Consider the following 13,878-nt stretch of genomic DNA (forward strand, 5'->3'; position numbering starts at 1 on the left):
TTCCAATGAATATTCAGGACTGATTTCCTTTATGATTGACTGGTTGGATCTCCTTGCAGTCCAAGGGACTCTCAAGAGTCTTCTTCAATTCAGTTCAAAACCATCAATTCTTCGGTGCTCAGCTTTCTTTATAGTCCAACACTCACATCCATACATGACCACTGGAAAAACCATAGCTTTGACTAGATGGACCTTTGTTGGCAAAGTAATGTCTCTGGTTTTTAATATGCTGTCTAGGTTGGTCATAGCTTTTCTTCCAAGGAGCAAGTGTCTTTTAATTTCATGGCTACAGTCGCTATCTGCAGCAATTTTAGAGCCCAAGAAAATAAAGTCTGTCAATGTTTCCATTGTTTTCCCATTTGCCATGAAGTGATGGGACCGGGTGCCATGATCTTGTTTTTTTTGAGTGTTGAGTTGTTTTAAGCCAGCTTTTTCATTCTCCTCTTTCACTTTCATCAAGAGGCTCTTTAGTTCCTCTTCACTTTCTGTCATAGGGTGGTATCATCTGTATATCTGAGGTTATTGATATTTCTCCCTGCAATCTTGATTCCAGCTTGTGCTTCATCCAGTCCAGCATTTCACAAGATGTACTCTGCATATAAGTTGAATAAGCAGGGTGACAGTATACAGCCTTGACATACTCATTTCCCAGTTTGGAACCAGTCCATTGTTCCATGTCCACTTCTAACTGTTGCTTCTTGACCTGTGAACAGATTTCTCAGGAGGCAGGTCAGGTGGTCTGGTATTCCCATCTCTTGAAGAATTTTCCAGTTTGTTGTGATCCACACAGCCAAAGGCTTTGGCGTAGTCAATAAAGCAGAAGTAGATGTTTTTCTGTAACTCTTGCTCTTTCTATGATCCAACAGATGTTGGCAACTTGATCTCTGTTTCCTCTGCCTTTCCTAAATACAGCTTGAACATCTGGAAGTTCTCAGTTCACATACTGTTGAAGCCTTGCTTGGAGAATTTTGAGCATTACTTTGATAGTGTGTGAAATGTATATTGAACATATTACTGAATACCTAAACCAATTTCCTTAAGCGTATGTTTTATTCTGTATAAGACATAAATAGCATATGTTAGCTAGGAAAAAATTGATCCATGAATTAAAATGTTTTATTGTTACCTCTGAAAAATAAATTTTCAGCAAATATTTTACTCCTTTATGTAATTCTGATTTTAAGATTTTAGTAGGTACAGAATCGGAATGCTTTGTTTGATCAAAGCTGTCTCAAGTAAAAGAGCTCGGGCAAAACAGCAGGGTCAAAACAGAAGAATGAAAATGGCAAGACTAAATTTTCCAAGCCTCATTTCTCTGTATTTGTACTTTTAAAATAATACTTTTATTGATGTAAAATACACATAATGTACAATTTATCATCTTATTTTATGTGTATAAGTCATTAAGTACATTTTAAGTATATTGTTGTTTTTCAGTTGCTAAGTTGTGTCCAACCTTTTGCAACCCTATTGACAGCAACATGCCAGGCTTCCCTGTCCATCATCAACTCCCAGAGTTTGCTCGTACTCATGTCCATTGAGTCAGTGATGCCATCCAACCATCGTATGCTCTGTAGTCCCCTTCTCCTCCTGTCCTCAATCTTCCCCAGCATCAGGGTATTTTCCTATGAGTTGTCTCTTCACATCAGGTGGCCAAAGTATTGGAGCTTCAGCTTCAGCGTCAGTCCTTCCAAAGAATATTCAGGCTTGATTTCCTTTAGCATTAACTGGTTTGATCTCCTTGCTGTCCAGGGGACTTTCAAGAGTTTTCTCCAGAATTATTAAATACATTAATATTGCTGTGCAGCTGTCCCCACTATCAGTCTCCAAACTCTCATCTTGCAAAATGAAAACTGTATACCACTTAGTCAACAACTTTCCATTACCCCCTCCTCCCAGCCCCCTGGCAAACACCATTCTACTTTCTGACTCTGCGAATTTGACTGTCTAGGTTCCTCCTACGATTGGAATCTCACAAGTTTGTGTTTTGTGACTGTCATCACACTTAGCATAACAACCTAAAGGTTCATCCATGTTGTGGCATATGTCAATATTTCCTTCCTTTGTAAAGATGAATAATGTTTCATTATTTGTGTGTATATACCATATTTTACTTATCCATTCATCCCTGGATGATTGCTTCCATGTTTTATCCTTGGGTTGCTTCCATGTTTTAGCTATTATGAATAGTGATGCTATGAACACGGGTGTTCAGCTGTGTCTTCAAGACCATGTTTTCTATTATTTGGGGTGTATATCTGTATGTGAGGTTTGGGGCTTCCCTGGTGGCTCAGATGGTAAAGAACCTGCCTCCTGTGTGGGAAATCAGGGTTCAATCCCTGGGTCAGGAAAATCCTCTGGAGAAGGAAATGGCAACCCACTCCAGTATTCTTGCCTGGGAAATTCCATGGGCAGAGAAGCCTGGTGGGCTACAGTTCCTATGGTGGCAAAGAGTTGGACATGACTGAGTGACTAACACTACACTGTCCGTAAATGGAATTGCTAGATCATATGGCAATTTTTAAAATTTCTTTTCAGAAACGTCCATACTCATCTCCATAAAACTGTACCGTTTTATGTTTCCACCACCGTACACAAGGGCTCCAGTTTCTCCGCACCTTTGTCAAAACTTCTTTCTCTCTCACTCTTTCTTTTTGGCCACACCGTATGACATGTTGGATCTTAGTTGCCTGACCAGCGATCAAACCCATATCCCCTGCAGTGGAATCACAGAGTCGTAACCACTAGACCGCCAGAGAAGTCCTGTTGAACATCTCATATGCTTATTAACCCTGCATATATCTTCTTTAAGAAAATGTCTTTTCACATTGTTTGCTTTTTTCAGTTAAGCTGAAAAGTTCTCTGTTCCAGATATTAAGCCCTTATCAGATTTATGACTTGTAAATATGATCTCTCATTCTGTCGGTTGTGTTTTCACTTGGTTGATAATGTCTTTGAGACACAAAAATTTTTAATATTTATGAAGCCCAGTGTGTGCACTTAAAAAAATTTATGGCCTGTGTCTAGGGTGTCCTACCCATTAAATCATTACTAAAGCCTACTTCGTCAAGTTGCTAAAAATGATTACTATTGAACTTCATTTCCAGAGATTAAAAAAAAAAAGTTTGGTTGGTGCAGTAGGAGAGCAGCCTGTAAAGCCAGTGGCATGAGGGGTGGGGCCGTGACGTGTGACTGCATGGTTAGAGGACTATGCTTGGTGGGCAAGTGCAAGTGTGCACGGAGAATGGTAGCTTCCCCAGTGTTTATACTCTCTGCATAATGATAGCAGCTGAGAGAGACACGGCTGGAAGTGTCCCCAAGTCAGCTCATCTTGAGAGCTAGCCACTCATTTCACTGATTGCACTGATGCAGAGAGTTTCTTAATCCCATGAGAAGGGGCTTATCCCGTAACTGTAGGGTAATAACGAGAGTGTGGGGTGACTCCTAAATCCAAGAACTCATAATCCTCCTCAGTGTGACGTATCCAGTGTATGGAGTCAATTTTAAAAGAGTTTAGAATGACTGGAAGAGACCCAGTTTAAGCCCAAAGGATGAACTGTATGTTATTCACATGCTGAGGAGAGTGAAAAAGTTGGCTTAAAATGCAACATTCAAAAAACCAAGATCATGGCATCTGGTCCCATTACGTCATAACAAATAGATGGTGAGACAATGGAAACAGAGAGAGACTTTATTTTCTTAAGTTCCAAAATCACTGCAGATGGTGACTGCAGCCATGAAACTAAAAAACGCTTGCTCTTTGAAAGAAAAGCTATGATGAACCTAGACAGTATATTAAAAAGCAGAGACATTACTTTGCCAACAAAGGTCCATCTAGTCAAAGCTATGGTTTTTCCAGTGGTCATGTATGCTTGTGAGAGTTGGACAATAAAGAAGGCTGAATGCTAGAGAATTGATGCTTTTGAGCTGTGGTGTTGGAGAAGACTCCTGAGAGTCCCTTGGGCTGCAAGGAGATCCAACCAGTCAATCCTAAAGGAGATCAATCTTGAATATTCATTAGAAGGACTGATGCTGAAGCTCCAATACTTTGGCCACCTGATGTGAAGAACTGACTGATTGGAAAAGATCCTGATGCTGGGAAATATTGAAGGCAGAAGAAGAAGGGGACAACAGAAGATCAGATAGTTCGATGGCATCACTGATTCAACGGACCTGAGTTTGAGCAACCTGTGGGAGATGGTGATGGACAGGAAGCCTGGCGTGCTGCAGTCCATGGGGTCTCAAAGAGTCGGGCACGACTGACTGACTAAACAACAACAAAGCTGGACTCAGGTGAGAACCTGAGACATAGGCTCATCAGCCCCTGTCCTTTTTCACTGATTTCCTCTAGTTTGTACGTGGGAGAGATGAACTCACACATAAAGGTGAGCTGCAGTGCCGTGATGCGGGGAGCCGGCCTGACTGCTCAGGCCCCTTCTCGGCCCTGAGAGAGATCAAAAGGTCCCTCTCTGTCCCACCACCCCTGATTTGTTAAAGTGCAAATTGGCCTTTCTCACCTCCCTCAAGGAAATCGCTGCAGCCACCATTTGCCCATTTTCCTGACTCTGATAAGATTATCGGGCTCCTGTGAATGGCTTATGTCTAGGTAGTCTTTACCTGATTGTAAGACGCTGGTGCCATGCTCTGCTGGAGTTAAGATAAAACTCCTGAGCTAAAACTAGTGTCTGCAGTCCTGCACGTATGCAAGTCTTTGATCTAAAATTTGGTGAATCCTGTTAGTATATATATGTATGTTACCCCTCAATAAAGTCGTCGGAATCAGTCACAAGCTGACTCTGTCCCTCTCAACCCCATCTTTCCTAGTCTTTTATTTCTCAGGTGCTGTGGTGATTGCGTCCTCGACCTGTTCATCTAGCCGGCAGGCCCGGCAAGTGGCGCCAGAACGAGGGACATGGGCGGATCCCACTGCACAGCCACCCAAAAATATTGAAAGGGATCCTGGGAGAAAGCCTCACCTGTTCAGGTATCGTTGGAAAACTGTGGGTGGAGAGGGTATATAGTTGAGAGTAAAAATTATGGGGCAAAGTAATAGTAGGCAGTTCTTTGTTTCTATGTTAAAAACTATGCTAAAAGCTAGAGGAATTTCTATGTCTAAACAGAAACTAGAAAGATTTCTTGTCTTTGTGGAGGAAACTTGTCTTTGGTTCCCAGAGGAAGGAACTATTAGCCTTGAAACTTGGGTAAAGGTGGGAGAAGAAATTCAAACAGTTTATACCCTCTGTGGACCAGACAAAGTTCCTCTTGATGCTTATTCTCTATGGACTCTAATAAGAGATTATTTAAACCCAGAACACGAGAGTAGGAAATTTGAAACAGCCTTGAAACTTATAACACCCAAGTGTTCAGGTGCCCCCCAACGGGTAGCGGAGCACATATATGACTCCCCAATTGTTTCAGGTTCCAGAAAAAATGATAATGAGACTACTGCTCTTGAACAAGACTCAGATTCGGAACTTTCTCCTGATGAGGAAGACGATTTAAAAGAGCAGGCTTTTGAGCATGACAAAGAAGGATGGGATGCCTTTATAGTAACTCAACAAAAGAATAAAGACCAAGGCTCCCCTTTTTCTGAACTTAGAGAGATGCTAACATCCATATCTCAGAGAATGGAACAACTAGACTTATCGCCCATAAATACAGCTAAGCCGTTGCATTCCAAAACGCCATCCGTTATAGCCGGTTTAGATCCTGACCCGCTGCCGCCGCCCATCCCACTCCCGCCCCCTCCTCTCCAAAAGCGCCTTTGATTCCAACAGCGCCAGTATACGTCCCATCTAGCCTAAAAAGGCCAGTACTTTCACCACTACAAATGGCTGTGAAAACAGCCCGAGAACAGGGTGAAAATCTTGAGGGATATTCTATGATTTTCCCTGTTTTTCAAGATGCTAATCATCAGAGGTATCATGAGCCTCTACCTTTTAAACAACTTAAAGAACTGAAACAAGCTTGCGCTCAATACGGGCCTACTGCGCCGTTTACGCTAGCCATAATTGAAAGTCTTTCATCTCAATACTTGCCTCCTAATGATTGGAAGGCAGTTGCGCGAGCCTGTCTCTCAGGAGGTGATTATCTCTTGTGGCGCTCAGAATACGGGGAGGTCTGTGGCACCATTGAAGACCGTAACCACCGTAATAGGCTGCAGGTTACTTTTGACATGCTAATGGGGGAAGGACAATTTAGAGACCTTAATCAACAATTGACCTACCCTGAACAAGCTTATCCACAAATCAATGAGGCAGCCCTAAAGGCATGGAAAAGGCTCCCTGCCTCGAATAGAAAGGCTGAGGACTTATCAAAAATCCGGCAGGGGCCTGACGAGCCTTATCAGGATTTCGTCGCTCGACTTCTCGAGGCAGTGTCAAAAATTATAGGAGATGAGGAAGCCGGAACTATTTTAACTAAACAGATGGCATATGAGAATGCTAATACTGCTTGTCAGGCTGCTTTAAGACCTTATAGGAAAAAGGGAGGTTTAGCGGATTATGTAAGAATTTGTGCTGACATCGGCCCTTCCTATCTTCAGGGATTGTCTATGGCTGCTGCTATCCAGGGAAAAACTATCCAGGAAGTTTTATATCAACAAACTAAGAACAAGAGTAGTGTAAAAAAGGGAGGGCCTCCTGGCAGTTGTTTCTCATGCAGACAATTGGGACACCGCATGGCACAATGCCCTAAGAAAAACAACGTAGATAGCACCAAAAATCCTAATGTATGCCCTAGATGTAAGAAAGGAAAACACTGGGCTAGAGACTGCAGATCTAAGACAGATGTGGATGGCAAACCTCTTCTGTCACAGTCGGGAAACTGGGTGAGGGGCCAGCCCCAGGCCCCGAAACAGTGTTATGGGGCGCTTCAGAACGAACTTCAGCCCAACCCAACCGGCCCGATATTAAGAGCCTCCTCCAAGCTACCCCAGGCAGCGCAGGATTGGACTTGTGTGCCGCCGCCTACACAGTACTAACACCTGATGTGGGGATGCAAGCCATTCCCACTGGAGTTTTCGGGCCTTTACCAAAAGGAACTGTAGGTTTAATTATTGGCAGAAGTAGTTGGACCATGAAAGGCTTATCGGTATCCCCTGGAGTAATTGATGCAGCTTATATGGGAGAACTCAAAATTATGGCTCATGCGCCTTTAAATATAATCAGTATTCCCACAAATCAACGAATAGCCCAGTTAGTTCTGTTGCCTCTTCACATGGAGGGGAAAGTTGCCTCTAGACGAGAGCGCAATACTGATGGTTTTGGTTCATCTGATGTATATTGGGTGCAGTCTATTTCTGCTGAACGGCCTAAACTCGACCTTTTTATTGAGAACAAAAAATTTTCAGGAATTTTAGATACTGGTGCAGATGTATCAGTTATAGCTGAGGAGCATTGGCCTCAACATTGGCTCAAACAAGAAGCTTACTCCACCTTGAGGGGAATAGGACAGTCTCAAAGTCCACAGCAGAGTAGCCGCATCCTGCATTGGAGGGACTCTGAGGGACATGAAGGAGATTTTCAGCCCTTTATTCTCCCTCATCTCCCGGTCAATTTATGGGGAAGAGATGTTATGCAACAAATGGGAGTTTATATGTTTGCCCCAAATAAAATTGTTTCTAACATGATGTTAAACCAAGGACTCCTCCCTCAACAGGGGCTAGGAAAAGATAATCATGGAATTACTCAACCTATATTGCCCGACTCAAAACCGTTCAGACCTGGACTAGGGTGTTTTTAATGGGGGCTACTGATTCTCCTGTAATCCATGCAGACCCAATCAGTTGGAAAACTGATGAGCCTGTCTGGGTTGATCAGTGGCCCCTGACCAAAGAAAAGATTGCTGCAGCTGAGCAGTTGGTACAGGAGCAATTGCATTTAGGACATATTGAGCCTTCTAATTCACCTTGGAATTCCCCTATATTTGTTATTAAAAAGAAATCTGGCAAATGGAGATTGCTTCAAGATCTTTGAAAAGTTAATGAGACCATGGTGGTTATGGGACCACTCCAGCCTGGTTTACCCTCACCTGCTGGGATACCACGTGCAACCTATAAAATAATTATAGATTTAAAAGATTGTTTTTACACGATACCCCTGCACCCTAATGATTGTCATCGCTTTGCTTTTAGCATCCCCTCCACAAATTTTAAACAGCCTGCACGAAGATATCATTGGAAAGTTCTTCCGCAGGGTATGGCTAACAGCCCCACACTTTGTCAAAAATTTGTTGATCAGGCGATTGACCCCATTCGAAAGGCTTATCCTGAAGTTTATTTAGTTCATTATATGGATGACATTTTACTTGCTCATTGTATAGAGGGTATTCTTTTGCAAGCGTATGACCTGCTATTGCTTCAATTAACTAAATTTGGATTGCAAATTGCTTCTGAAAAAATACAACGATCCCTGCCATTTTCTTATTTGGGGTTTAGGCTAGAGAGAGAGACCTTTCGAGCGCAGAAACTTCAGATTCGAAAAGATAATCTGAAGACTTTAAATGACTTTCAGAAATTATTAGGGGACATAAATTGGATCCGTCCCTATCTAAAATTGACTACTGGAGAATTGAAACCTTTGTTTGATATTTTAAAAGGACCTACCCATCCTTCCTCTCCCAGAATATTAAACGATGAGGGGCAAGCTGCTCTGGCCTTAATTGAAAAGGCCCTCTCTCAGCATTTTGCTACCTACTGTGATTTTTCTCAACCGTGGGGACTATATGTGTTTCCCTCTAAACATACCCCGACGGCAGTGTTATATCAAAATGCTCCCTTACAGTGGATCCATTTACCTGTATCGCCTTCAAAAGTTCTTACTCCTTTTTTTTATTTCATTAGCCTCCTCGTTGCCAAAGGAAGGCGTCTTTCCAGAGAAATGTTGGGAGCCGATCCTGCTTACATTTATGTGCCCTATACCAAAGAACAGCAGGAATGGCTTTTTCAGTTTAATGACTCGTGGGCTTTGGCCTTTTCCTCCTTTACAGGTCAAATTATTAATCATTTACCTTCTGATAAACTTTTGCATTTTGCCAGCCAGCATTCATTTATTTTTCCAAAGAATGTTTCTAATGTTCCTATTCAAGATGCTTTTACGATCTTTACTGATGGATCCTCCAACGGAACTGCTGCCTTTGTGGTTAATGATACCCCTTTCTCCTGGCAGACGAACTATACATCGGCTCAAGAAGTAGAACTTTCAGCCGTCCATAAAGTATGCTCACGATATTCCTCACAGTCTTTTAATTTGTTTACTGATAGCAAATACATTGCTCATGCTTTGCAATATATAGAAACTGTTCCCTTTATTTCTACTGTGAATTCTAACATTCAAAATTTGTTACGTTCAATTCAGTCTCTGCTGCAACAGCGCACCTTACCCTGCTTTGGACATTTACGTGCCCACACTGGGCTTCCTGGACCTCTGTCTATGGGAAATCAGATGGCTGATTCTCACACTAGAGTTTTTCTTTCACAGGTGGAAGCAGCACAGCAGTCACATGCGCTACATCACCAGAATAGTAATACTCTTCGTTTGCAGTTTCAAATTCCTCGAGAGACTGCATGACAAATTGTTAAACTTTGTTCTGTTTGCCCTAAGTTTCTTCCAGTTCCACATCTTGGCGTTAATCCTCGCGGGCTTCTACCGAATCATCTTTGGCAAATGGATGTCACTCATGTCCCTTCCTTTGGTTGTTTAAAGTACGTTCATGTATCTATTGACACCTTTTCAGGATATATTGTGGCATCCTTACAGACTGGTGAAGCCGCGAAACATTCTATCTCGCATTGTCTTTATGCTTTTTCCGTTTTAGGCACGCCAAAGATTATAAAAACTGATAATGGCCCCGGCTATGTTTCCTCTGCCTTCAAAAATTTTTGTTCCTCTTTTTCTATCACCCTAAAAACAGGCATTCCTTATAATCCACAGGGTCAAGGCATCGTGGAACGTGCTAATCAAACTTTGAAACTACAGCTTCAAAAAATACAGAGGGGGGAGCTCTACCCCCTTCTACCCAAAAATTACCTTAATCACGCTTTATATATTTTAAATTTTTCAATTTTAGATAAAGAAGGACATTCAGCCGCGCAGAGATTTTGGGACCCTCAGATTTCCAGCAGAAAGCCGATGGTCTTGTGGAAAGACCCGCTGGATAATAACTGGCATGGCCCAGATCCCGTGTTAATTTGGGGGAGGGGTCATGTATGTGTTTTTCCACAGGATGCCGAAGCACCGCGCTAGCTCCCGGAAAGGCTGGTACGCCAGACGGAGGAGATTACTGAATCAGCAATTAGGTCGGCTGACTTTACAGCAGAGGAATCTTCTCCCGACAAATCAGCAGATGCATGAGTGTTAATGCGTACTTATATTACGAAAATAGATCTGTTTCTTCTCCTAATGATTTTAATTGATTTGAGGGTGACTACTACCAAGTTTGGGATGAATATTTCTGGATGACCCCTGAAAAAGGACAGCTACTGACCCCTGCTGACATTTGCTGGGAGCAAAAGACTCATGTACCAACATTTGGAGGCCGAGAATTTCCAGGATATCACATGAAACATATGGGACTATTGCCTACCCACAAATGTAAGACTGTAATGGATGTAACGTTTATTGTCAACAAGTCTGTTATTTGGCCAGGGACAGATTGGGAAAATAGCCCTGGTATAAGATGGGTAGCCCCAAATAACACTCGATGGATTTGTGGATACAACCTTTGGCCCTGGCTCCCTGTAGGATGGGTGGGGAGATGTACCCTAGGGTTTGTGTTTGCCCCTGGGAGAATTCATAAGCAAAAAATTAGTCAACCTGTTAATTTACCTTATGTTAAAGCCCGGTGGTCACGCTCTGTTTTTCATTGGTATGATTATTTAGCCTCAATTTTTGTGCCCTCTTTAGGAGCCACTGATATCATGCTCAGGGTAGAGGCTTTGAACAATTTTACAAAACAAGCTTTGACAGATACTAGAAGAGCTTTAGAGGCTCTTAATGAAGAACAAAAACAGATGAGAAAAGCCGTTCTACAAAATCGTATGGCTCTGGATATTCTAACAGCCTCTCAAGGGGGAACATGTGCCTTAATAAAAATGGAGTGTTGTGTATATATTCCTGATTATTCCTCAAATGTTTCTGATGCTTTAGAAGATATGAAACAACAAGTAGCTGCTATGGATTTTTCTGACTCCAGCATTTGGAGTCAGATATCTGCCTGGTTTCATAGTGGTTGGTGGAAATCTATAATTTTCATCATTATATGCATATTGCTATTGCTGTGTTTTGGCCCTTGCATTTGTCAATGCATATCTGAGATGATAAATAAAAGATTGCTGATGTTTTCCCGTTTGCAAACATGGCCATTTCCTTCGAGGGAGATATAATGGCCATTAGTCAAAAGAAAAGGGGGAGATGCGGGGAGCCGGCCTGACTGCTCAGGCCCCTTCTCTGCCCTGAGAGAAATCAAAAGGTCCCTCTCTGTCCCGCCACCCCTGATTTGTTAAAGTGCAAATTGGCCTTTCTCACCTCCCTCAAGGAAATCGCTGCAGCCACCATTTGCCCATTTTCCTGACTCTGATAAGATTATCGGGCTCCTGTGAGTGGCTTATGTCTAGGTAGTCTTTACCTGATTGTAAGACGCTGGTGCCATGCTCTGCTGGAGTTAAGATAAAACTCCTGAGCTAAAACTAGTGTCTGCAGTCCTGCACGTATGCAAGTCTTTGATCTAAAATTTGGTGAATCCTGTTAGTATATATATGTATGTTACCCCTCAATAGAGTCATCGGAATCAGTCACAAGCTGACTCCGTCCCTCTCAACCCCATCTTTCTTAGTCTTTTATTTCTCAGGTGCTGTGGTGATTGCGTCCTCGACCTGTTCATCTAGCCGGCAGGCCCGGCACCGTGCCATTTCTTCTCTATGAATGCGATGTGGACACTGACCGCTGTCAGCCTGTAGGTGAAGGAACTGATGGATGTCACTGAAGGTAAAACCATCCTCCCACCACTGATTGTGCCCTGTGCCATGGGAAGCTGAGAAGAGACTTACAGGTGGCATCAGGAGTACACCTGTAGGAGTAAGGTGACTCCTGTTGAGGGAAAAACTGTTACAACCCAGTTATTTTTTGTTTGTTTTGGCCGTATGGCATACAGGATATTAGTTCCCTGACCAGGGATGGAACCAACACCCCGTGCAGTGGAAGCATGGAGTCTTAACCACTGGACCACCAGGGAAGTGCCCCATAATCCAATTATGATGACCTTGATTCACACAAAGGGCTCGGGGGTTGAAATTGAGGACATTTAAAGATGCCTATTAAAGAGACTCACAGACTTAGAAAATGAACTTATGGTTGTCGGGGAGAAGGGATAGTTAGGGTCTTTGGGAAGGTCATGTACACACTGCTATGTTTAAAATGGACAATCAGCAAAGGCCCTATTGTATAGCATGTGGTGCTCTGCTCAGTGTTGTCTGCCAGCCTGGAGGGGAGGGGTGTTTGGGGGAGACTGGATACATGTACACATATGGCTGAGTCCCTTCTCGGTTCACCTGAAACTACCACAACATTGTTAACTGGCTGTATACTTCAATACAAAATAGGGGTTTAAGGTTAAAAAAAAGCTTAATAGAATATTAGAAAGTTATAAAATAAATAAAAACACCAAAAGAATACTAAAAAACACCTATTGAGGGCTGAACTGAAAATGTCAACATTTAGTGAGAGTTCCCACATCTCAAATAACCCATTTTGTCTCAATGCTAATGGGAAGAATAAAATTGTGTTGCGTTTTTGTGTTTGGGGGGAAAAAACCCACAAATCTTAACTATTCTTTAAGACAATATGTTTGTATCTTTCAAATGTTGACTGTCACTCTTTTTTAAATAAGACACATATCCTTTCACTAAAGGATATGTCCGTTGAACTTTGAAAAAGGAAAGTTCTTCATTTTTCCTTCCTCAGTGATCGAGGAACATAATCCAGGTGTCAGGAAACTTTGTGTAATTGTTGAAATGGTGACCGCACTAATTATCTGTAAAATGGAGGTGGATAGGGATGCTAAATATTTTCCAAAAGTTTGTGCTTCTGAGATTCAGTGGGCATATAGTCAAGTGCCCACTTGATTAAAAAGACATTTTAAAATTATTAAGACATAGCCTTGTAGAATCTAGAAACCAGATGTGTATAACCCTAATATGAATTCTTTAAGTGAATTTCTCTTACACATAAAATGTCGTGAACAGTACCTTTAGCTTGGAGAGAAAGCCAGGTATGTCTCCTTCCATGTTATTAAACTCCACTGTTGCCCTTGGGCCTTTAAATTATCTTTAATGTAGATTTATGTTCTGCCCAATGTGACTCTTACTATGACCCCCAGGGAGCAATTTCTAACCTTTACTATCAGTAATATCCATGAATTCAAAGTCTTGCCTCCGGATGTGAGGGCCAGCTGACTGGCACACCTGTCTCCCTAGTGATCACCAAAGTTGACCTGGCTGACGAGGCAGGTGACCCCCTCCATCCCACCACGTCACCTGTGTGCCTTCCATTCTGCTTTTCCACCCTCTTGGTTCCCCAGGCCCCAAGCGCTCTCTCCTCTGAGGGACCTCCATGAGCAAAAGCATTTTTCCCAAGCTCACACAGCACAGTGGGTCGTGCTTGGAGAACTGAGGTTAACAGACATTTTCAAGCACACAGAACCCTTGGGGTCAGCCAACATAAGCATCCAAGGAAAGAAACAATCCCTCTTGCGTGTAGCTTCTGTCTATCCTAGGAGATAGGGTGTGTGTTCGGTCTCTCGGATTTGAGAGTGGTGGGTTGTAAGGCCCCAGGCCATGTCCCCTGGGGACACTATGGAAATGGCCCAAGCGCAGGCAGGACA

The 13,878-nt window shown here is 42.6% G+C and overlaps 1 protein-coding gene across 1 annotated transcript; it reads left to right on the forward strand.

The window, feature by feature from the left end:
• The first annotated feature begins 5,627 nt into the window (after window positions 1-5,627).
• LOC133048020 (endogenous retrovirus group K member 7 Gag polyprotein-like) lies at window positions 5,628-6,982 on the forward strand. Its single transcript, XM_061131538.1, has 2 exons — window positions 5,628-5,725; window positions 5,809-6,982. The coding sequence occupies exons 1-2, from the start codon at window positions 5,628-5,630 to the stop codon at window positions 6,980-6,982; spliced, it is 1,272 nt and encodes a 423-aa protein (XP_060987521.1).
• The last annotated feature ends 6,896 nt before the right edge of the window (window positions 6,983-13,878 follow it).

Source organism: Dama dama, chromosome 28, assembly GCF_033118175.1.
Source record: "Dama dama isolate Ldn47 chromosome 28, ASM3311817v1, whole genome shotgun sequence".
Classification (NCBI taxonomy): domain Eukaryota; kingdom Metazoa; phylum Chordata; class Mammalia; order Artiodactyla; family Cervidae; genus Dama; species Dama dama.